Here is a 23,606-nt window from a genome sequence, read left to right as displayed (position 1 = left end):
TAATTTAACAGTGGATCCATGAAATTCATACTTTACCACCACAATAAAACTATCTGAGTGTGATGGAAAGTGCTGATGCACTCCTATTAGCCATGTTGGAGAAGAAGGTGGATGGGTGGGAACAAGGCCAGGATGCTAAGCAGAAGCCACAGGGTCACGGAGGGGCTGCTTTCATGGACTAGCAAAAAGGGATTATTCAACCACATGTGTGACAGAAGCAGGAAAGATTGCTTCATACACACAGTTTACCACAATTTTCAGACAAAGAAAGTGTGTATGCCTTCTATGGTTATGAATTATTCAGGAGCAGCACATATGTTTGGTAGCATTGTAAAATAGCCAATGGAGCATAAATCTTGACAAATTTTGAGACATGTTTCTGTGTCCACGTATTTCTCTTGGTTCAAGTACAGTTCCAAGCAAGGCTGGATTAAGGCATAGGCACTATAGGCCCAGGGGTCCCAGCTCCTGGAATCATGTGATTACACCAGACTCTCAGCTTTCATGTAAAAAGTCAGTTATTTCTTATAGTTGAGAAGAAAGCTTGAAAATGTGAACCATGTGTAACCTGAGGCTGCAGAGAGCCTGAAACCATAGTTGTGAGAGAGGTGAATTTCCCTAGGCATCTCAATGTGGTGTTACCTCCAAGACCCACTCCTTTGAGGGCCCCATCAACGCTACCCTTGGTGGGGACTCTGTGTGGCAGGCCTGAGGTGCAACAAGAGGAGGGAGCCAAGGGGCCCAGGCTGCCCCGCTTGACCAGTTCTGATGTTGCAGAGACCCAGCAGCCCCTGCCTCCCACATGGCCATGCCCAAGACAGCAGCAGGGTAGCACCATGGCCCAAGACTTGCCGCCCGCACAGGAGGTAACCTGCTGGGGCATGCACATCCCCACCCAACGGGAGAGCCCCTGCCCAAGTCCTGACACTGTGGTCTGGGAGGGTCCCCAGCTCTTCCCCAAGCCACCTGTCCCAGGTGGGGAAGCAACAGGGACGGGTCTGCAACCTGGATGCTGGGGCTTTCCATGGGGAGTGTGGGTGCTGGGGGTCCACAGGACTGCACAAAACCTCCCTCTGCACTCTCTGGGCAGTGCCCTACACTGGCATTAGGAGCCCAGACTTGGCACATCCCAGCAGTACCTTCCTTGGCTCCAGCCTGTGACAGTCTGTACCCTTATATTCCCCCCTTTTACAAGACTATGATAAATTTTATACAAAGTATGCCTTGTGAGGTATCATTTGAAAACTCAATCTACTGAACATTATTGTCATGGTAAAATCTGTGTAACAACACTGTCTGTAAAGTTATAAGATTCTACTGTATGACATTGCTGAGACATGTTCCAAGTTTAGAAAAGCAGGCACAGACCAGTTCCTCAGAGACAAAGGGTTAGCCAGCACTTCAGCCAGGTGTCAACATAATCAAGTGGACAATCACCTGGGTAAGCCGCCATTCTTTGGCAGGAAGAAGGGTGTGAGTGAGAAATTTACATCTGGGCAAGCAGATTTGCTGTCACCTGAACCCCAGCTGGAGATGATTCTCAAAGAAAAGAAATGCTATAAGAAGGGAGAACAGAAGACACAAATCATCTCTCTCATAATTTCTACTCATGGCACCAACAACATTTGAAAGACTAAAGGAGCATCATTGAACTGGTCCTAGCTGAAAAATCCAGCCAGACTGCTGTGATCATGTGGTGAGAAAATACTTTTTGCTTTAAATTCACTTAGCTTGTTAAGTTAGATATTAGTTTGCAGTTTACTTTTTATTACTTTATAACCCATTCTGACTTTTATGCCTCATTTCTTGTAATCACTTAAAATCTATCTTTCTGTAGTTAATAATCTTGTTTTATCTAAGCCAGTGGTCACCAACCAGTAGATTGTGATCGTCTGGTCGATCGTGGAGCCTCTGCCAGTCGATCACAACCTCCAGCCGCTAAAAGGAGCAGGACTGAGGCGGGCTCCCTGTCTGCCCTGACCCCAGGCCACTCCCAGAAGCGCGCAGCAGCATGTTCCTGCGACACCTAGTGGGGGGCAGGAGGTCTCTGTGCTGCTCCTGCCTGCAGGTACCGCCCCTGCAGTTCCCATTGGCTGGGAACAGGGTACTGTGGCCAATGGGAGCTCTGGGTGCAGTGCTTGCAGGGAGGGGCAGCATGCGGAGCCATGTGCCCCCCCCCCCCCACATGGGCTGCAGAGACATGCTGCTGGCCTCTTCTGGGAGTAGTGCGGGGCTGGGGCTGGCAGGGAGCCTGCCTTAGCCCTGCTGTGCTGCCGACCAAGATAAGCACCTCCTGGCAGGAGCCTGCACCCCTCACCCCCTCCCACACACCAACCCCTTACCCCAGCCCTGAGCCCCCTTCGGGAGCCTGCATCCCAAATTCTCTCCTGCACCCCTGCCCCAGCCCAGAGTCTCCTCCTGCACCCATCACCCCTTCCTGCACTCCAATCCCCTGCCCCAGGCTCATTCTGGAGCCCCCTCCCACACTCTGAACCCTTCAGCCCCAGCCCTGAGCCCGCACTCTCTCCTGCACCCCAACCCTCTGCCCAGCCCGGTGAAAGTGAGTGAGGGTGGGGGAGAGTGAGTGACGGAGGGCGGGGGGATGGAGTGAGGGGGCGGGGCCTTGGGGAAGGGATGGGGTAGATCCTGGGTTGCATTTAAATTTAAAAAGTGATCTTGTGCTTAAAAAGATTGGAGACCACTGATCTAAACCAATGTGTGCTTGGATTGAAAAATTTGAACCTCCATTTGAGATAACAAGATTTGTGTGTAATAAAATGATGGCCTTTTTATGAGCTTGTACTTCGCCAAAGGAAAGAGATGGGCAGTACAAGATGCACATTTCTGGGGACAAGTCTGGGACTGAGAATTTGCTGGTGTCACTCTGAAATACAATTCAGGAGTAGTTGGCTAAAAGTATTAATATAATTCAGCTGGGAGTGATTTTTGCAGGCTAGAGGTTGTGTGTAAACAGACTGGGAGTGGTTGTTCTCGCAGCGAAGTGCTGTTAAATGCACTCCATTTGCAGAGTTGAGGGGACACAGCTGTCCAACAGTCCAAGTAGTACCCTATGGAATGTCACAAAGGTACCATTTGAAGATTCATAACTTGCTGATCATTATTGTCCTGGCCAAATAGGTGTGGCAACATTGTATGCGAAGTTATAAGATTCTACTGTATAATGTTATTAAGGGGAAGCAGCCACAAACCAGTTCCTTGAAGACAAAAGGCAAACTGATCCCTCAGCCAGGTGTCAACGAAATCAAACGGACCATCACCTGGTTAAGTGGGCAATTATTTAGCAGGAAAAAGGGTATAAGCGAGAAATTTACATCTTGGCAAAGAAACAGCTGGAGGTTCCCATCCCCACAGACTGTCTGTCTCCTGACCCTTGGAGATGGTTCTCAAAGAGAAGAAAAGGTACAAGAATGAGGGGAATGGATGCCTCAAATATTTCTCCTTTTTTCTCTACCCATAACACTGGAGGAACAAAGAAACAGCTTTGGACTGAGGGAGGGATCCTGCCTCAAAGGAGTTCAGCCAGTAAGACTGCTGAAGCATGTGGTGAGAGAGACTTTTTGCTTTGAATTCACGTAGCTTGTTAAATTCAGAATTATTTGTGTTTTTACCTTTTATTTCTTTGTAACCAATTCTGACATTTATGCCTCATTATTTGTAATCACTTAAAATTTATCTTTCCATAGTTAGTAAACTTGTTTTATTGTTTTATCTAAGCCAGTGTATTGGTATTGAAATGTTTGGGATAACAGGATTTGTGCATATCATTTTCTATTAATAAAATGACAGACTTTCTATGAGTTTGTGTTGCCCAGGAGAGGGCTGGGCAGTACAAGATGCACATTTCTGGGGGGAGGTCTGGGACTGGGAATTTGATGGCATTGCTCTGCAGTGTAATTCAAGAGAGGCTGGCCACAGCACTCATAAAGTATAGCTGAGAGTAATTTTATATGCTGGAGGCTGTGTGTGGGCAGACCAGGAGTGATTGCTCTCGGAGTGAAGCAGTGTAAAAGGCCCCCCAGGCTGGAGAACTAAGGTGACACAGCTGTTCAACAGTCCAGATTGTACCCTGGGTAATGTCCCGCAGCCCCACAAACCTGCCTGCGGCAGGCTCTGCCATCTGTGAGCCACGTGCCAGATTGAGCCCATGGGGCACCCTGTGTCCCACTATCTCCACCCTGGGTCAGGTGCCCTGTTGGAGAGGAACTGCTATTGCTCTTGGGGTGAAGGGTTCCCTGCTGCCACTGCTAGGGAGGAAAAGGGGACCCTATCTCACTGCCTGCCTCTCTGGGAGGGAGTACCCCCTGACACCATTACAAGTTATCTTATGTATTTGTATAGTTGATTAGAGGGTGACCGTTGCTGTGACATGTGGGCTTTCCATATTTAAATTAAAAACAAAAACTATGGGTCATTCAAATAGGGGACTCCATAAAATTGTGTACCGCTGTGCCTTGCTGTGATGGTGGTGGTGATGATGGGCGATCACTTGTTACCGAGTATGATCATCTTCCATGGGAGTTATGGGTCCTCAGGTGGCTAATACAGCCAATTCTTGAACCACAAGCTCTATTGCAATGAGGGCAGATGTTTTCGGGCTCAGCAGGAGGCTGTTGACCATGACTGGAAGCCAGTCTCTCCTTCCTTCTGCGCCTCTTGTCCTCTTCAGCTTGTCGGCGAGCAAGTTCAAAATGCAGGGAACATCACGTAGGACTTCACTCCATTAAGCGATCCTGGGCAAGTGTCTCCCAAGTGTCAATGTCAATATTACACTTTTTTAGGTTGTCCTTCAGTAAGTCCTTATAACGCTTCTGTTGTCCACCCATGTTACGGTACCCTTCTTTCCGCTGAGAGAATAGGACCTGTTTTGGGAGGCGATGGTCTGGCATCCGGACAACGTGACCAGTTCAGCGGAATTCCTGACAGATGATCATTGCCTCGATACTGGTGGTCTTTGCCTCTTCCAGGACGCTAATATTGGTGTGCCTGTCTTCCCATTTGATCTTCAGAATCTTATGAATGCAGCGTTGATGGTGCCTCTCAAGGACTTTCAAGTGGTGTCTAGAGGTTGTCCAAGTTTTGGACCTATACAGCAGTATATCCTCTGGCAGACCAGGAACAGGATCTTCAGATGTGAATTCTCCCATGAGAAAGTCTGGCTATTGGTCTGGCAAGATCAATCCAGGAGCTGAGAGCAAAAGGGCTCAAGCAGATTTTAACTGTGTGCATATAATGACCTCCAAGACATTAGAGGGAAAATGAGATCTTTGGGCCATTAGTGATTATCTCTGACAATTTGTGGAGGACAGGAGAGATCCCAGAAGACTGGAAAAAGGCAAATATAGTGGCTATCTATAAAAAGGGGAATGAAACCCAGGAATTAGAGAGCAGTATGCTTAACTTTGATACCCAGAATGATCATAGAGCAAACAAACAATCAGTTTGTAAATACCTAGAAGTGATAAGCAACAGTCAACCTGGATTTGTCAAGAACCAATCATGTCAAAACAGCCTATATTCTTCTTTGACAGGGTAACAAGCCTTGTGAATGGGAGAAACAGTAGATGTGGTATTTCATGATGTTAGTAAGGCTTTTGACATTCTCACATGAACTTTTTAAACCAGAGAAATATAGCCTTGCAAACCTACTAGAATGTGGGTTCACAACTAATTGGAAAATTGTACTCGGAGAGTAGTTATCAATGGTTCACAGTTAAGCAGGAAGGGCATATTGAGCACAGTCCTTCAGGGATTTGGTTCTATTCAATATCTTCATAAATGATTTGGATAATGGCCTAGAGCAGTGGTTATCAACCAGGTGTCTGGGGGGGGCTGCTAGCAGGTTCCGGGGGTCCACCAAGCATGGCCAGTGTTAGATTCACTGGGTCCCATGGCAGAAAGCTGAAGTCCTACTGCATGGGACTCAAGCCTGGGGCCAGAGCGCCGGGAGCAGGGTGGAGAGCCCGACCGGGGCTCTCCGCTCTCCCCGGCGGCCAGAGCGCCGGGAGGAGGGCTGCTCTCCCCGGCAGCCAGAGCGCCGGGGGGAAGGCGGAGAGCCCCCGGCGGCCAGAGCGCCGGGAGGAGGGCGGAGAGCCCAGCCAGGGCTCTCCACTCTCCCCGGCGGCCAGAGCGCCGGGAGGAGGGCGGAGAGCCCCCGGTGGCCAGAGTGCCGGGAGCAGGGCGGAGAGCCTGACCGGGGCTCTCCGCTCTCTCCGGTGGCCAGAGCGCTGGGAGGAGGGCTGCTCTCCCCAGCGGCCAGAGCGCCGGGGGGAAGGCAGAGAGCCCCCAGCGGCCAGAGCGCCGGGAGGAGGGCGGAGAGCCCGCCGCGGCTCTCCGCTCTCCCCGGCAGCCAGAGTGCCGAGGGGAGGGCGGAGAGCCCCCGGCGGCCGGAGCGCCACGGGGAGGGCGGCGAGCCCAGTCGCGGCCCCGCTCTTGGGCAGGAGCGCCCCGCCGCGCCGCCCCCCTCCAGGTGCTGCCCCAAGCACATGCTTGGTGGGCTGGTGCCTGGAGCCGGCCCTGGGGAGAGGCACCCCTCCCCCAGACGGTCCCCGGGTTGGTTCTCTGAGAGCCTGTGCGGTGCTAAATAGCTGTGCGGCCACGCAGCTTACAGGGAATATAGGTTGCAAGTGCTTTGGAGGACAGGATTAGAATTCAAAATGATCTTGACAAAGTGGAGAAATGGTCTGAAACAAATAAGATGATATTCAGTAGGACAAATGAAAAGTACTACACTTAGGAATGAATAATGAATTTCACAAATGCAAAATGGGAAATGATTGCCTAGGAAACAGTACTGCAGAAAAGGCTCTGGGGGCTATAGGGGATTTCAAACTACATATGAGCCAACAATGTAATACTACTGTAAAAAAAGTAAACATCAGTCTGGAATGTATTAGCTTGTGTTGTAAGGAAGACAAGAGAAGTACTTCTTCCACTTTACTCAGCACTGATAAGGCCTCAACTGCAGTACTGCATCCAGTTCTATGCACCACACTTTGAGAAAAATGTGGACAAACTGGAGAAAGTCCAGAGGAGAGCAACAAAAATGGTTAAAGGTCTAGAAAACATGACTTTTGAAGATAAGACTGAAAAATATTGGTTTGTTCAGTCTGGAGAAGAGAAGACTGATGGGGGACATGGTAATAGTCTTCAGGTATGTATATAGCAGCAATGGTGATTTAAGTTAGATATTAGGAAAACTTCCTAACTGTGAGGATACTTAAGCACAGGAACAAATTACCTGGCGAGTTTGTGGAATCTCTGTCATTGTCTAACCTTTTCTTAAAAACCTCCAAACACCGGTCAGGGATGGTCTCGATCAGTGTTTCTCAACCTTTTTGATACCAGAGGCTGGGTTGCTGCCTTCTTAAACTGTGTTAGGGAAATCTCAGGGACTGGCGCTGCTCCATGGACCGGTCATTGAGAAACATTAGTCTAGATAATACTTAGTCCTGCCTCAGTGCAGGGGACTGGACTAGATGACGTATCGAGATCCCTTCTGGTCCTACATTTCTATGATTACAAACTCCCTCTCACCAAAATCTGTTGCTATCTAATCCAAACCAAAACTCTTATCATCATCTTTGGAAAACCTTCCTTGCAGGTCTTGGCAAATCCTCATTTTGCAAACAGATAATGTAGGGATTATATGTGGGATGAGTTCTGACTGACTGGTGCCAAAGAAGCGAATGAGTGAAGAGTCCTGAAGTTCGTGACCCCCTGTTGGCTGAGGGCACGTGCCAAGAGCCTCTGGTGCTTCATCCTAGGCCTGGAGTGTGTGTGAAGAACACCTGGAGCTGCAGACGTAGGCCAAGGGGCAAAGGCAGATGTAGTACAGGGGTGGGAGGCAGAGTTGATGTGGGTCTGAGACCGTGGTGTAGGCACAATATGAATTAATGTGGGGCTGAGAGGGCACAAAATTGATGTGGGCTATGTGGGCGCATAATTAATTGATATGAGGCTGAGGAATTGGCAGATCGAGCTGGGACACAGAATTAATTAGTATGTTGAAGGTGGGGGGCAGGTTGGGAGATGCTGGAAACTCCACATCAGCAGGCAGTACTTCATACACCATTTTTTGTAATGTGAACTCAGTAGGGTCTTCTAGCCAGAGCTCCTGCAGCAGGGGTCAAAATCTCCTCCTATATATTTGTCAAGGTTGGCAACACTGCGAAATTCACACGGAACAGTGGGGGTGGGCCAGGAGTGTTCACAAATCAGAAGACAGACTAAAAAACATGATTGTATCTTAAAAAGAATTGAGTGTTTTTTGGGGTGTGACTCATGATCTTTGAACTTCTGGAATTGGCAATACTGAGATTGTACAGTATTGAAATCTTCAATGAATGTAGTTGTAGAATACGTATGATAGGGTATTTCATTGTTTTCACATGTCTATATGGAGTTAAACTGGTTACAGCTATGAAATATGAATTAGTCTCTTGAAACCTTAACTGCTTGTAGAAAAATTAACACACACTATCAAGAAGTTTTAAGTTGCAAAATTTAAACGGCATTTAAAATGTTAGACTAATGCTTTGCCTATGAGGGTTTTAAAGCACTTTAACAAACATTACATCCAATCACTTCTCCCACGGGAAAACCTGGGAGTAGGGCTAAGAAGTAGACGTCTCCAGGAGTTTTTCCTTGCAGTGATTTCTTCCCAATTATTCTCTTGAGAGAAGGAGCAGAATTGGGCTTGCCCAAAGGCTGTAGGTCTGGCTTACAAATCCTGCAGATTCTTTAGAATCCACATATATTCTAGGAAATCAATTGGAGGCCAGGCCCATCTAGGTGGAGGTCCTTGTGCCAGCTCTAAATCCCCGGCAATATTCCCTTCCACAGTGCCATGGCTGTGGAGCGCCAATAGGACTGCAGTGTTGAGGCTTCTCTAGCTGGTGGCTACTTCAGAATCCCTTGCATCATGGAAACTGTAAGAATAGAAATGTAATACTGCCTGGGTTTGTATTACATTTGTGGGAGAAGCTCTGTGGGGCTCATGGGAGGGTGATGCATATCAGATTACCCTCTCCCCCTGTCCAGATACCCAGCCCTGAAAAGAGCTCTCCTGGGAAAGCTGCAATGCTTCTCCAGTGGTGGCTGACCTAGCTTTCTGTATGGGAGGCGGAGTTCTGTGCACAGAAAAGGGACTTTCTGTGCAGATTAAAGGGAAAAATGATCAGGAATTAAATCATTCAATATTCACGTGGGATGGCTATTATCATTTTAATTGTATAGATTTTAAGTGACTTGCCTGAGATCACACAGTAAATCAGTGGCAAAGGCAAGAGAGCCCTTTGGATTATAAAATGTTCTCTTTTGATTTTGAAAAGCATACTGGTTTGTGGCTCAGAATTTACCCTTTCACTCTCCCTGTACAATAGATGCTTTTTAAGTGGGATCCATACAAAAGAAACATTTTATTCTTCTTCTAATTAGAACTGAGGAGTAGTTACATAAAACCACAAGAACCTGATCCTGGTGCACATTGTAGTCAATTACAAAAGTCCTGTTGAGATGAATAGGTGCAGGATTTGACTTCTGTTTCAGAAATGTGCTGCTAGCTTGACACTGACATGCTACAATTACATAATTTAGAAAGACAGCAGCACAAAGTCAAAAGTTCACAAAATGGAAATGTAGGTCAAAATTGTTAGTAAAGAAAACACCATTCTCAGAGGACTTAAGTCACAAACCTGAGGGGGGGAAAAATTAAGCCCAGATTCAGCAAAATACTTAAGCATGTCCATAATTTTAAGCATGGGAGTAGTCACATTGACTCCATTCTTAAGTACATTAATAAAATCTGGTTGAACAAAGTGTTTGACATTGGCTTTTTGAAATGATTCCCATAACTGTGAAATTACTGGGTATCATCACTGTACAATAATATCTAGTACTTTTCCTTGAATTTTTGATGACAAGCTCAGTGATATATACTTTTCAATGTCCGTGTATAATACACTGTGATTTTAATATATTTTTATATTGTCTTAAATATATTGTTTATATTTGTTTCTTTTTTAGGTATATTTATGTGATCATCAGGCATCTATCTTCAGCAGAGGGGCAGCAAAATATACAGAAAGGGAGGGCATGAAGTACACAGATTATACTGGCTCCAATGGTTTATTTGTGAAATTCACAGGGGAATCTTCAACATGTGTTAGACTGAGGTAAATAGAGTATAGTCACAATATATTTTAAAAAAAACAACACGGAGTCCTTGTGGCACCTTAGAGTCTAACAAACCACAATTTTAGCCCATGCACGTCGGCGGAAGCACTCTATGTAGAAGTCCAATCTATTGTTTCGACCTTCAGGAGGAGTCCACGTAGAATCCTTCTTTTTGTAGCGTTGCAAGGAAGGTTTGTTAGTCTCTAAGGTGCCACAAGGACTCTTTGTTGTTTTTGCTGATACGGACGAACACGTCTGCCACGCTGGAAACTGTCACAATATGTTTAGTCAATAATGGCCTTTAGTTTAATTGTAGTATCAGTTAATTGTTGTTACACAGCATCCTCTGTTCAAGGATTATATTTATTTATTTATTTATTTTTTTACCTGTGATGGAAACTAAAGAGAAACAGAGAATGAAGGTGTTGGAAACTTACTGAACTTCAAGGGTCAGATTTTCAACTCTGAAAGGATGGAGGCGTACAAAGATTGTACACCCATTTACTCGCCTCAAACTCTCATACGCACATGTATACAGGGGTCCAGATGTGCAAGTGCAAAATGCCTGTTTGGTGCACAGCAGTGTGTAAGGAAACAATTCTGGGGGCTGCTAAGTTCAAAAATGCAACACTTAGAGGCAGCAAAGATGGAAGTGCGGAGAAAGAATTTCCTTGGTTTCATCCCTGCCCCCAACTCCATCTCTTCAGTCATAAAATACAATCCCTGCCCTGCATAGCCAGATGGTCTCCTTCTGTTCTCACCATCCCTCCTGTTTCATCCCTCTTCAATTCCCTCCCCTCACTCCTCCTCGCCCCTCCCCAGCCCCCCCTGCTCCCTCGCCCCTCCCCTCAGCTCTCCCCCCTGCCCCCTCCAGGCTCACTGCCCCTCCCCTCTGGCTCCCCGCGCGGTGGGGACGGGGTTACTAGCGAACAGCCCCCCATCCCCATGCCAGGATGAACCGGAAGTGTGTGTGCGCGTGAGGGGCGCCGGGGGGGGGGGGGTCTGTCTGGCCCGGGTTCTGCGCCTGCGCGGTTGGGTGCCCGGTTGTTGCGCCGCGCCGCGCCGCGGTGGGTGTTTCTCTCTCTCTGGGCCCCCGGCCGGGTCTCGGCGGCGAGGCGGGGGCGAGGATGTGAAGATGGCGGAGCTGCAGATGCTGCTGGAGGAGGAAATCCCGGGCGGGCGCCGGGCCCTGTTCGACAGCTACACCAACCTGGAGCGGGTGGCCGAGTACTGCGAGACCAACTACATCCAGGTGCCGGCGGGACCGGGCGCTGCGAGCCCGCCTGGCCAGCGCGGCCGGGCCGGGCCGGGGCCGCCTCTCCCGCTGGCTCCGGGGGGGGGTTTCCTCCGGCCCGGCTCTCTGCCCGCGGGGGCGCAGCGCGGGGTGGTTGGTACCGCGCCGCCTCCGGAGGCAGGTTCCCCTCCAGACAGTCCCCCCCAGCCCCGGGGGCGACAGGGCGTCGGAGCGCTCCCTCGGTCCCAAGCCCCTGCCGCGGCGCGCCCGCGGGTGCATATACCTTGGCGCCCACCGCCTCTCCCTGGTGCCCAGCCTGGGCCGGTTACAGCGGGGAGGCAGGCGGTGGGAGAGCTGGAGGGGTTTGACATCTAGCCGGTATATTGCGAAGTACCCACACTTGGCGTGTAGCTAGACCCCTAGGGGACCAGACACGGTAACGCTGGGGTGCAACCTGCCCGCGCGCTGGGGGTGATTTTTTCCCATCCGAGCTGATGTGGCCAACTGGGGAGGCAGCTGGCGAGTGGCGGGCGCTGGGGGAGCAGAGCTGGTCAGGGGTGTAGCGGTGATATAGAGGGGGGACGGGAGAGATGAAGCAGGAGCGGTATGACAGGGCGCAGCCTTGCTGGGATCTTAGATCAGATGCAACCACTTTCGCTTCTTTCTTCCTCCATGATTCTGACGGAGAGATCGGTGGTCAGTTAGGTTGGCAGCAGTCACAGAGGCAGGAAGATGGGGTGACGGGGCTGGCTGTAGATATTGGTGGGGAGTAACGTGGGCCGTGTATGTGTGGAGAAAGGAGAATAGTTACTGGCAGTAGTGGAGCATGGCAGGCGGCTATCAGAATGAGATCACTGTTGTGGGGCGAGGAGTATCCGCAAAATAGAGATGTATCCAGTGATGAGGGGGGAAGGTGGAATTAACAGCCTGGTATCTGTGGAGAATTTTACAGAACTCTCATCACCATAGTACTTTACAATCCTGAAAAGAAGTGCCTGGGACCCCAGTTTCATATTCTCTGTCTCCCCCATATGGAAGCCGTTTTTGTGTGCTTCTTTCAGAATGGCACATAAGGATGATAATAGCTGTGGCCACTTTGAGATGTTGGTAGGATTACTGTATGATATAACCAGTGGGAAAAGGATAGTTAAAATAATGTCACTATAGAAGAGATTACACTGTTTAATTCACAGCATCCACATCATAGAATGACCAACCTTTTATTAGGAAAAAAAATTTATTTATTGATATTTTAAGTCATTTACAATAAAACATTTCAATTAGTGTGATGACACAGCTAAATACGTACCTTGTTACAAAATGAACAGTATTTAACAGCATGTTATATATCATTACCATTTCCCCTTTTTTCAAATTCTTTAATCATGACCGTACTTTGATAATATGAATGTTTAAATATACATGTCACTTTTAAAAATATATATTGTGAAGCTGACTGTCTTTTGGGTGGGTGGGGAGAGCCTCAAAGGCAGAGGAAGTGGGGAGATGTAATTCAGTTATTGTCCTCTGTGTATGCCCTTCTTGACTATCTGTTGTCCCTATAGATACAAGATAATTGTGTCCATTTTATTATTTGTATTACCATATAGCACCTAGGAGCCCTCATCATGGACCAGGACCTTGTTGTGCATATCAAAAGATCTCAATGATTTTAGTATTTACTTTGTATTGTTTTCCTGTGCAAGGTGTATCCATTTTTTTGAGAGTTTATCTGGCACTGTTCTCACAAAATGTTAAGTCCTGCAGTTTGTGCAGAAGGTGGTCAGGGTTGTGGTCATTCTTAGCTATGGTGGAGAATTAAGAAGCCCTGTCTTCAGCTTCTACTTGTTCTGCAATGGTCTTCTAGAACAGTGGCTCTCAACCTTTCCAGATTACTGTACTCCTTTTTGGAGTCTGATTTGTCTTGCGTACCCCAAGTTTCACCCCACTTAGAAACTACTTGGTTACAAAAATAAGAGTCACACCGCATATTGTTATTGAAAAATTGCTTACTTTCTCATTTTTACCATATAATTATAAAATATTGTACTTCTTACATGTCAGTGTATAGAATATAGAGCAGTATAAACAAGTCATTGTATGAAATTTTAGTTTGTACTGACTTTGCTAGTGCTTATTATGTAGCCTGTTGTAAAACTAGACAAATGTCTAAATGAATTGAAGTACTCCCTGGAAGACCTCTGCATACCTCTGGTTGAGAACCACTGTTCTAGAATTTCCTTGTGTGTGCTGCAGTTTCAGGAGGTCTTTGTTATGGAGACCTTTGCGATATCCTAGGGCTTGGCCCAAGCTAAGTCTAAGATTTGAATGTGATCTAATATTGGATGGGTAGTGAGTATAGTGATTGGAACATGAAAGTGATATGCTCATATTGACCTCTTTGTCATCAGTTTGTCAGCAGTTTTGTGTACCAGTTGGTGATTTGTAGGGTCTGTGGTTTTATTCCGAAATATAGAAATTGTTGTAAAAATGGGCGGATGTGTAGATCGCTGTGAGAAGTCTGACAAGATTAATTTGCTAGTATCACTTAATAGAGAATTGGAAATATACTGTTAACATACTTTCATTTTCTTAGCAACTTGAAAGGTGCTTCAAATATCTTCAGGTATCATCGAGATCTCTGCATGGGAATTGGTAGCTGCAGCAATTGCTGTAATTTGATAGGTTTCTTATGAAACTAGGTATTCAGATTGTACAACTTTGGGGTCTTAAATTTCAAATATAGAAATCTGGCTAATCAGTCATACTTGATTTGTTTTATGAAGGGTCAGAGTTACTTCAGCACCATTTAAAAACAAAAACAGGTAAACCTTTCTTATGGTTAGTGTTCAACAAATAGGTAACCAGCCTTTCCTTGCATGTGCTAATACAACACCGTAAACTCTTGTGATAGCAAATGATCAGATAAAACATCAAATGTATAGTAAGTAATTTAAATTCATTGCAAAAATAAGAGGAGAAAAAATGTGAAAGACCAGTGTTTTGGCAGAAAACAGCGTTCTTCATTTATAGCTCTAGAAAAATATTTGCTCTTTTTAAATTCTCCCACTGAGTCACTCTTTAGTAGATCAGCCAATCAACTAATATGGTGACATGCTTTTCAGCAGCCATTAACTCTGCTGAACAGGAAAATAAATTGATACATGCTATGGAAAAATGAAATTTCCAGACCACACTCAAATAATTCAGACTTTTTTTTTTAATATCCGACTTAAAGCAAAAATAGGCATAAGGTTACCCAGAGCAATAAATGAGTTTCTAAACTTAAATTCATAAACATAGCTATCAAAATATGCAGTCTTATAGAGAAATGAAATAAAAATAAACATTCAACAGACAAGACTTATTCCTAAAATAAAAATAAGTTGAGGGAAGCACATAGTAACGATCTCTGCGTTTTCTTTTAAAAAAGATATAATACAGCATGTACATGCATTTTTCAAACAACTTTGTTCGGAAGACTCTTTATCAGAGCTGTTAGGGTTTGCTAATCAGAGGCAGGAATCTGATGCTGGTTATTCATAGCCTCATCGTCTCATGCTCTGCAGATTATACCCAGTTCAGTGCTCAGTCTGTACCATGTTATAAAGTTAACTTTGTAGAAGAGTAGCTAATTCATGATCAAGAATTTAATTAACTGTTCAGGGTCTCCATTTTCACAAAAACTATTTGCATAATACAGTGCTTTTGTATGGGTCTCTTATAAAAAAGCAAAGAATGCTCAGACTGGTCAATAAACCACGATTGTATAATTTTGGTGTTCTAGAATTTTCTTTGCTGTTCCAAGAAATGTTGCACATGATGTGATTGCACATTTTTTCTAATCACACTTATTTGTATTACTAATGTACTAAAGTAAATCATTGCATTATCTTGGCTTATCCATTTTTTGGAGGTTATACTACAGGTCTCTGTGAGAATAATCAACTATTATACTCTGTTCAGACCTTTTTTGGTTTAACCAATAATCACTGCTTCTCTTAAAAAGCCTCTCATTTCATGCAGTGCATCTAGCTTCCAAAACTCATGAACTCTCAGATCTTTTGGCATGCTTTGAAAGTGAGTTGGAAAAATTACTAGATACATGCTGGCTAGAGGACTAAACCTACTTGTCACAAGCAGATATAAAAAATTAGAGTGGAGAGCGTCCGCCATTGAGGTCTGTGGTCAAGTGAAAAGCCAGCATGCCACATCCAGTTTCTGGGATAGGTGCTGGGATTTCTACCAGCTGCTGTCCCTGGACCCTTCTGAAAGTCACTGTCATTCTTAGCCTTTGACAAATGTGATGCTCCACTCCTCTCTAGTTGCTGGAAAGGAAGAATGAGCTCCCTTCCCCCTCCCCCTTCAGAGCCTCCAGGTGGCTGTGAGAGGTGTGGGTTTCCAGTATTGTCCTAGCTTCTCCAGTCTCCTGGCTGTTGTGAGGAGAGGAATGGTCAGTAGGTCTCTACTACTTTCTTTCCTCTAGAGCCACTACTTTTCAAAGCCCTTGTAAATAACTTCAGTGCCTACTCTCTGCTGGTGCAGGTAGCTTCCCTAAGCAGTAGGACTGTGAAATCAACATGATTCTTGACAGTTTTACCACTGCCCATAGGGATCTGAGTAGCACCATCGAAACTGACCAGAGTCGTTAACTTCACTCTGCTGTTTCTTGCCCAAACTGAATCACTGTTGAAACATAGGAGCTGTCTAGGGACTCTACAAGACAGTACTGCATTTCTTTATATTTGGAAGATTTTTCTACAACTGTAAGGGGTATAAACTTAGCTTTCATTAAAAAGAAAAGAAAAAGGTGCAGCAATAATTAATAGCCTTCTAGGCTCTTGTATTGAGAAGGGAAAGTTTCCTGCTCCTGGGTGGAATTTTCAAGCCTATTTCAGTTGCCTTCCCATTTGTTCTTAGCAACCCTACCTCATCATGGAACATAAACAAGGGATTTTACTGTATAAATAATGTTCAACAAACAAATACTCTACTGCAGTATTTGCAACCCAAACATTCTGTTCAGATTCTTCTTCTAACCTTACCCATCACTATACCATATTGTAGCTTGTGTTAGTACATGAGAAACTGACTATAGTCAGATCATTCTATTTTCAATGTCCAATCTAACAGAATTGCACAAAGTAAACAAACAGCACAAATAATGTAAAGTAAACAGGTTTATTAAACTTCCATTGTTTTAATATTCAAGTGATGCATGCAGTAAATTTGTTTAAAAATATTTTTTACCTGACTGTTCCTTTAAATTTTGTTTTCTTTTTAAGCTAGCTCCTAGTGAATTAGTCGTTATACTTGGCTCTTACAAGTATGCATGGAAGGCTTGTTCTGCAAATATAAAAGAGTCATTGATGAGTTTAAGGCTGGAATAGTTGAGGAGTGCAGAAAGATGCTGATAAATTAAAGCTGCTTAACAAAATTAGGGAACTGGCCAAGCAAATCTGATGGATCTGTGGACGAATCAGTACATAAAACTTTCAGACGTGTTAGACTTTCAGCCTGTTGTTTCCCCAAGGCACATGCAGTTTTTACCATCCAGACTGCTGTAGCATTCCACAAAAATCATGTAATTTAAATAACTGCCTAAGGGAAGGTCCGAGTACTCTCTCCATTTACGGTATCTAATTATTTTTTTGAATATCGTTGAATACCAAACAGTATAATAGCTATATAAACTGAACATAATTTGTTAATGAAGTTGTATGTAGCCACTATTCCGTCGAAATAAAGCAAGAATTTGTTTGACATGTCTCTCTTTAGGTTCAAAGTTATCTGCTGGAGAGTGGGAAATTCTGATCATTTTCCTTAGGCCATGTCCACACTATGGGCGCTACAGCTTCCCACCTCCCTGAGTAGTGGTAGCTAGATCGATGGAAGAATTTTCCTATTGACTTAGCTGTGTCTACACTGGGAATTAAGTTGTCTTAAACTGTAGTGTGCCAGTTTGAATTTTTCACACCCCTGAGTGACATAGCTAGGTTAGTCTATGTTTTAGGTATAGACCAAGCCTAAGTGTCTTCCTTTTTGTGCTCTCCCCTTGAGTTTCCCCCTGCAAATTCAGTGAAAATCTTACAAGTGCTATTAAAAACTGTTTTCCCAAGCTAGAAGTATTTTATAGAGGGGGATAACTGAAACATGGAATATTTTGCTATGGAGTCAAGATAACAATAGTAGTAATTGTATTTTCAAGTTTTGTATTTACTATAACGTGTCTTTTCCTCCTAGGTGCCTAAACTGTCCAGGCTGTCAGTCCATTAGGAGGCTAATGGTTTTGGCAGATCCTGTTAATTAAATGTGAGGGTTTTTAGCCTCCATGTCTAGGTAACGGGATAACCAAAATATCTCCTTCCTGTGGAATGGCACGAGAAATGAGGCTCAGGTAGCTAGGAGAAAAATCAGACTGATACAGGTATTTCAGATTTAGAATGAGCACTTTAATTTTTTTTTACATATTTTAAATATACTGTAAATATCTAAAAAGGAGTATTATTTTACCCAGCACTATGTGTACATGTTTTCAATTGATTTTTTTTCTTAAAAAATGACTCTTTACATTTTTTTTTTATACCTAGAATAATATTCAATGGTGTGTATTCATTCATCGCAAGCATATCCGAGTTGTGGTCTGCTGTTACTGTGTATTTATCTTGTGTTCCAGGTTTATGGAGAGATCATTAGTGTGTTGGTTGAATTGGTATTGTGATAATCTCTATCAGCCCAGTTTGCCTCTCTCTCCCCCTCCCCCCCCCATGAGCCATATAACTGGTAAACTAGGCCATGCGTTTATCACTCAACCACTGTACTTTCCTTTGTATAACTGTGCTACATTTTACAAAGAGTTATTCAAAACATTTAATAGGTTCACTGAGTTCAAAACCATGGTTTGTAAAATAGTAGGATTGATTCTTCTGTAAGTGTGTGCAGAAATAGCATGAGCCATTTGTTATCTGTGTTAATGGGAGTTATCAGTATTACTACCCTGTGTACTGATGGAAAAACAGAATTTATGAGTACTATATAGTTACTGCTGGAAAAGAGGCACATCTATTCTTGTATCGTTGAGTATGTTTGTTGAGAGTGGCATTTTGGTAACTATCTTCTGCTGTATATCTACTATATTTGCGATCATTAATCTTTGTGGCTTTAGTGCTTTAGGTTTCAGTGCAGGAAGTGGTACACCATTGTGGTAAATATCTAAAAAACCCCCAAAGGCTTCACCAAGGAGATTCAGCTAAGTAAAAAACCTCAGATCTCCATTAAGTTAAATTGAACCATAACTGGAGGAGAAAGAAGAACTTCTCTAGCTCGTGTGTTTTTATGACAGATTTTAACTGCAGTCTGAATGCATGTGCTGGCCCAGTTTTAGTAGAATTTGTGAAGAAGATGTTTTAAGCCATTCTTTGTTTACTTGTGTGTAACTGAAAGCATTTTGCTTACCAATAAACATCTTCCTTACCAATGAAAAACCTCTAAATTTTGTTGCTTATCCATTCACTTGAACAAGAACCTTTGTTAATGCACTTTTCATAACTTATAAAGCAAGATAATGCTCTGTTAGATGGGATATGTAATGGGCAACATAATGTATTTAGGTAATTTTTTTTCAATTTTCAGGGCTCTGATTAGCCAATTTGGACACAATTTTTTCCTGGAACTGAATAAATTGTTATGCAGGTGAAAATGGATCTCATGCATGTTTCAGTCAGAATGAATGGGGTTTTGCGCAACCTTAATTTTAGGTTCTTGGATAGTTTAAATAGAAGTTGACTAGGTTCTCAGGGAAGGAGTTGCGTGAGGATTAAAATTACATGGGAGACACCACCCTTAAGTTTCGAACACGGAAGGAAACCTTGCTGTTAGACTTTCCATAACAACTCTCCCCAAACCCCAGAATGATGTGACTGAATATGAAGTGTAAACCATTTTTTATATGGTGGCTTATGTTAGGAGGATGTGAAAATTTCACGTACTTACTTTTGAGTGTTGAGGACGAAGTTTCCCCGGAAGAGTGAGGGCCTAAGTGATTGTCTTTTTTGTAGATTAAGTGTTCATTTAAACAAAAAAAAGTTTTTAACCCTTCTGGTTAATAAAGTTAGTCTTTCAAATGTGAAGTGGTTGTTAACCAATCCAGGACTTCACAAAATCTGCAAATGAAAGGCTCCATTGCCTCTTAGCTGTGCCAGGCAACAGTAGAATGAAATTAACTCTGATCAGTTTAATTGTTTCAGTTCAGAACCTTGTGGGCAGTAGTGAAACTGTCAAGAATCATGTGAATTTCCTGCTTTTGCATCTTTGGAAAATGTGCAGCACTGCAGTTATTCCTGGGAGTGGAGGACCCAAGTAGGCTGGGGGACATATATTTTAGAAGTGTAGTAGGCAGGGTCTATATCATATGCTGCATTTCACAGAAAAAAGGCATCAGTTTTGCTACAGCTTCTGTATCCTGTAACTACCCAAATTTTAGTGGAATTTTCTTAGTCTGTTAATAATAGATAATAGTGTTTTGTTCTGGCATCTTTTAGCGATGGATTAGTATTAAGCCTAAATGAAGGTCTGCTGTTGTTGTTTTTAAAAAAGCAGAATATGTTCCTTTGATAGTATGTGCAAAGCTGCTACTTTAATAAATGGTCTAAAATGAGGTTGAGTAGGTTGAATTAATTTAATAATAAATAATAATAAAAATAATTAATGGAGATATCCCATCTCCTAGAACTGGAAGGGACCTTGACAGGTCATCGAGTCCAGCCCCCTGCCTTCACTAGCAGGACCAAGTACTGATTTTGCCCCAGATCCCCAAGTGGCCCCCTCAAGGATTGAACTCACAACCCTGGGTTCAGCAGGCCAATGCTCAAACCACTGAGCTATCCCTCCCCCAAATTTGTCTTGGCTTGTTTTATTTGTAATTCTAACATTCCTAAAATTTTCTTATCATAGTTAAATGTTTACTGAATAAGAATACTGTAATGAATTTTCAACATAGTTCAGAAGTATTTGCCACTCTTTTATTAGTACTGGAACTGTGAGTGGTGTTAATCTCACTGTAAAGCTTCTGTTTTATTGATCTTTCCCAGCAGGAAGTTGTCTGATACAGTTTGAGACATAGGAAATGGGGCTCAATGTTTGAATGCGCAAGAAGGCAGGAGCTGTTTGTTCCAGAATATAGGAATCAACCTGGGATAAATGAACAAATGTTTATAAATTTGATGAAACTTGTGGGGTGTGTCCACACTAGCCTTTACAAATGTGTTAAGTATCTCAAGAGAATTGGTGACCAATTAACTCAAGGTAAAGTCCAATTAAGATAAGCTTTAAGTACTAGTGAGTTTAAAAAATAAATAATGTATGATGTAAAAGGAATGGAATAGAAAATACTGAAAATATTACAGTGCTGTTATATAAACCAATATACAGCGATGTGGTGTGTTGTATCTACGGAGGAATTCTTCAGCATTTTCTCTATCCAACATTTAGTGGGTTAACTCTAAAGAGGGGTAATATCCTTCCTTGGGCATCTTGATTCCACAGCGTGGTTCCCTCTCCAGAACTGGCCAGCTGTTGAATGTGCAGGATCCTGGAGCAAATGATGTAGCATTGTATAAAGGATCAATGTGTGCTTAGCCTTGCTAGCTAGGACATTGGTGATCCTCAGAATATCATGGAAAGTAATTTTGACCTATTTCAGGAAGTACCCACACAAGCACTTAGACCAGGGGTCGGCAGCCTTTCAGAAGTGGTGTGCCGAGTCTTCATTTATTCACTCTAATTTAAGGTTTTGCGTGCCAGTAATACATTTTAATGTTTTTAGAAGGTCTCTTTCTATATAGCTATAATATATAACTAAACTATTGTTGTATGTAAAGTAAATAAGGTTTTTTAAATGTTTAAGAAGCTTAATTTAAAATTAAAATGCAGAGCCCCCCGGACCGCTGGCCAGGACCAAAGCAGTGTGAGTGCCACTGTCTGAGTTCATTTCCATACATAAGTCTATGAACTGGAATCCTAGAATGGGGAGAATAATCTGTAGAGTCAGGATCTTCGATATTACACTTGTTGACAATATTTCGCCTTTCTGGTGGATCTATTGTCAACATCTTTGCTTGCAATCTAATAATTTGCCTTCAACAATTTTTTTTTTTTTTGGCTGAGTCCATTACATAAAACTGGTTACCTCAGTTGATCTATCTTTCTCCAAATGGAAGAGAACAGTACTCAAGAGCATGCCCAACAGGATACTTAATGGAATACATGAACATAACTTTTGTAAACAGTTAATGATCATCTTGTGAGCTGTTAGAAATACTAAATTTGGAACTTTTTCAGCATTGTGCAGTCCTTAATTGATATGCACCAAATATCATGGATCAGGCTCAAAAGAGCATTTGGAACTATTAAAAGCCAATGAGAACATTGACCTTTTGGCAACGTTGGAAAAAGTCAAATTTTGGATATCCCCTCATGTATTTGGGGGGGTTCAAGGTTGTGTACTCAATGTCAAGATTCGAGCTCAATATAAATGTGTAAATTGTCAGTGAACCAGCCTGTTACAAGCCTTTGTAATATATTAATGCTACTCATTCAAAGACAGTTTACAAATGGTATATACTACTTTGGATCTATATTCTTATAAATCACCTCACTGTAGCAAATGATGTGCAGTTAATGGTAAGCTGGAACGCAAACTGTAACAGTGTACAACATTTAGGACAGAAAGTGAAGAATACTATTTTGAAGGCCCATACTTCACTGAGCTAGGAATGGATTTAAAGGTGAGTTGAAAAGGGGATAGAAAAATTGGGTTGTGTCACTTTTTTCTGTTTTATGATCAAAGAAGACTTGCATTTTATTTTTGCAGATGTGTGGGTTTTTTTGCTTGGGATTGACCTTAAAAATATAAGCAGTATGAGGTTTTGTCTTCACTGTTTTTGATTTTAGCCTGCCTTAGAGGATCAGAGAACAGGAGTGAGAGCTTTCTCTGCCCTTCTTTGAAAGGTCATGATGTTACATCTTTAACAAAGATCTTTCTTCCCAGCTGTTTGTCAGTTGTTTGACTGAAATAGGTGCTAACAAAAACAGTTTTGACAAGTCTAACTTAATCCTTTCACATGGCAGTTGCTCAGCTTTCACATTCTGAATACGTAATGTTGGCCAAGTTCTGCCGTTGACATAGCAACTTCTAGGAATAACAAAGCAAGATCTCAATTTCTAAAGTTTTAAAAAAAAAAAAAAAAAAAAAAAAAAAAAAGGGCAGAAAGCTCTTTTGGAGGAAAAAGTCCTTTGTCTCTTTCATAAACCATAAAGAACCAAAAATGAGCACATTTTTTCTTTTGGATGTCACCTTTAAGACAGCATTGTGTCATATGTGTTATAATAAAAGCTATGTTGAATCAGCAGTTTTCCACAAGTGGAGCATCCTTTGAGGCTGATATACATCATTTCATTTGGTGAGGAGAAAGGTTGGTCTTGTGGTTAAGTACTGGAATGGGAACTCGAGATTTTGGCATCAATTCCTGGCTCTACCCCAGACTTCCTTTCTGATTTTGGGTAAGTCACTTACTCTCTCTCTGGGCTTTGGTTCTCCACCTGTAAAATGGGGATAACACTTCCTTTGTCTGTCCTGTCTATTTAGATTGTGTACTCTTTGGGACAGGGACTGTCTTACCGTGTATTTGTACAGTGATTGGCACAATGAGGCTCTGATACCAGTTAGGGGCTATAAGCACTACCATAATACAAGTAGTAAACACTAATGGAGGGGTAGCTATGAAAGGCCAGACAACCCCAAGGGTTCTGTGGGAGTTGGAGTGAGATACAATTTAAAGAGGAAGAATGTTGAATTTGAGACCCTGAAGTGCAAGGATTGCTCTGAATCTCTGCAAAGGGGTTTTCTGTTTTGTATATGTATTTTGTGAATTTGTCAAACTTATTTCTAATTTTGCTGTTAAACAGCTACACCACTCCAGGATGCCATTGTCTACATTGCACGCTTCTACACTAACCCGAATCACACCTTGAGCAGTTATGTTCTGTCCACCTAAACTCCCATGCAGTTTTAATTAATATAGTTCATATGTAAAATGCTTTTTATCTGTAGATCTCATGGCCTTACAAAGGAAGATAAGTATCATTTCTGTTTCACAATATGAGGAAATCAGTAACACAC

At 43.2% G+C, this 23,606-nt stretch overlaps 1 protein-coding gene across 14 annotated transcripts in view; it reads left to right on the top strand.

Annotated features, from left to right (window-relative positions):
• Window positions 1–11,204: 11,204 nt before the first annotated feature.
• Window positions 11,205–23,606, top strand: part of ABI2 (abl interactor 2) — a 98,329-nt gene continuing 85,927 nt past the window's right edge. For all 14 annotated transcript variants that reach the window (XM_054043379.1, XM_054043371.1, XM_054043378.1 and 11 more), the window contains exon 1: window positions 11,205–11,446. In XM_054043379.1, the coding sequence (XP_053899354.1) occupies window positions 11,330–11,446 (117 nt within the window). In that variant the 5' untranslated portion in view covers window positions 11,205–11,329. The remainder of the gene's footprint in view (window positions 11,447–23,606) is intronic.

This window comes from Malaclemys terrapin, chromosome 11 (assembly GCF_027887155.1).
Source record: "Malaclemys terrapin pileata isolate rMalTer1 chromosome 11, rMalTer1.hap1, whole genome shotgun sequence".
Classification (NCBI taxonomy): Eukaryota; Metazoa; Chordata; order Testudines; family Emydidae; genus Malaclemys; species Malaclemys terrapin.
Note: the sequence above shows the minus strand (reverse complement) of the source record. Positions and strands in the feature narration are given on the sequence as shown.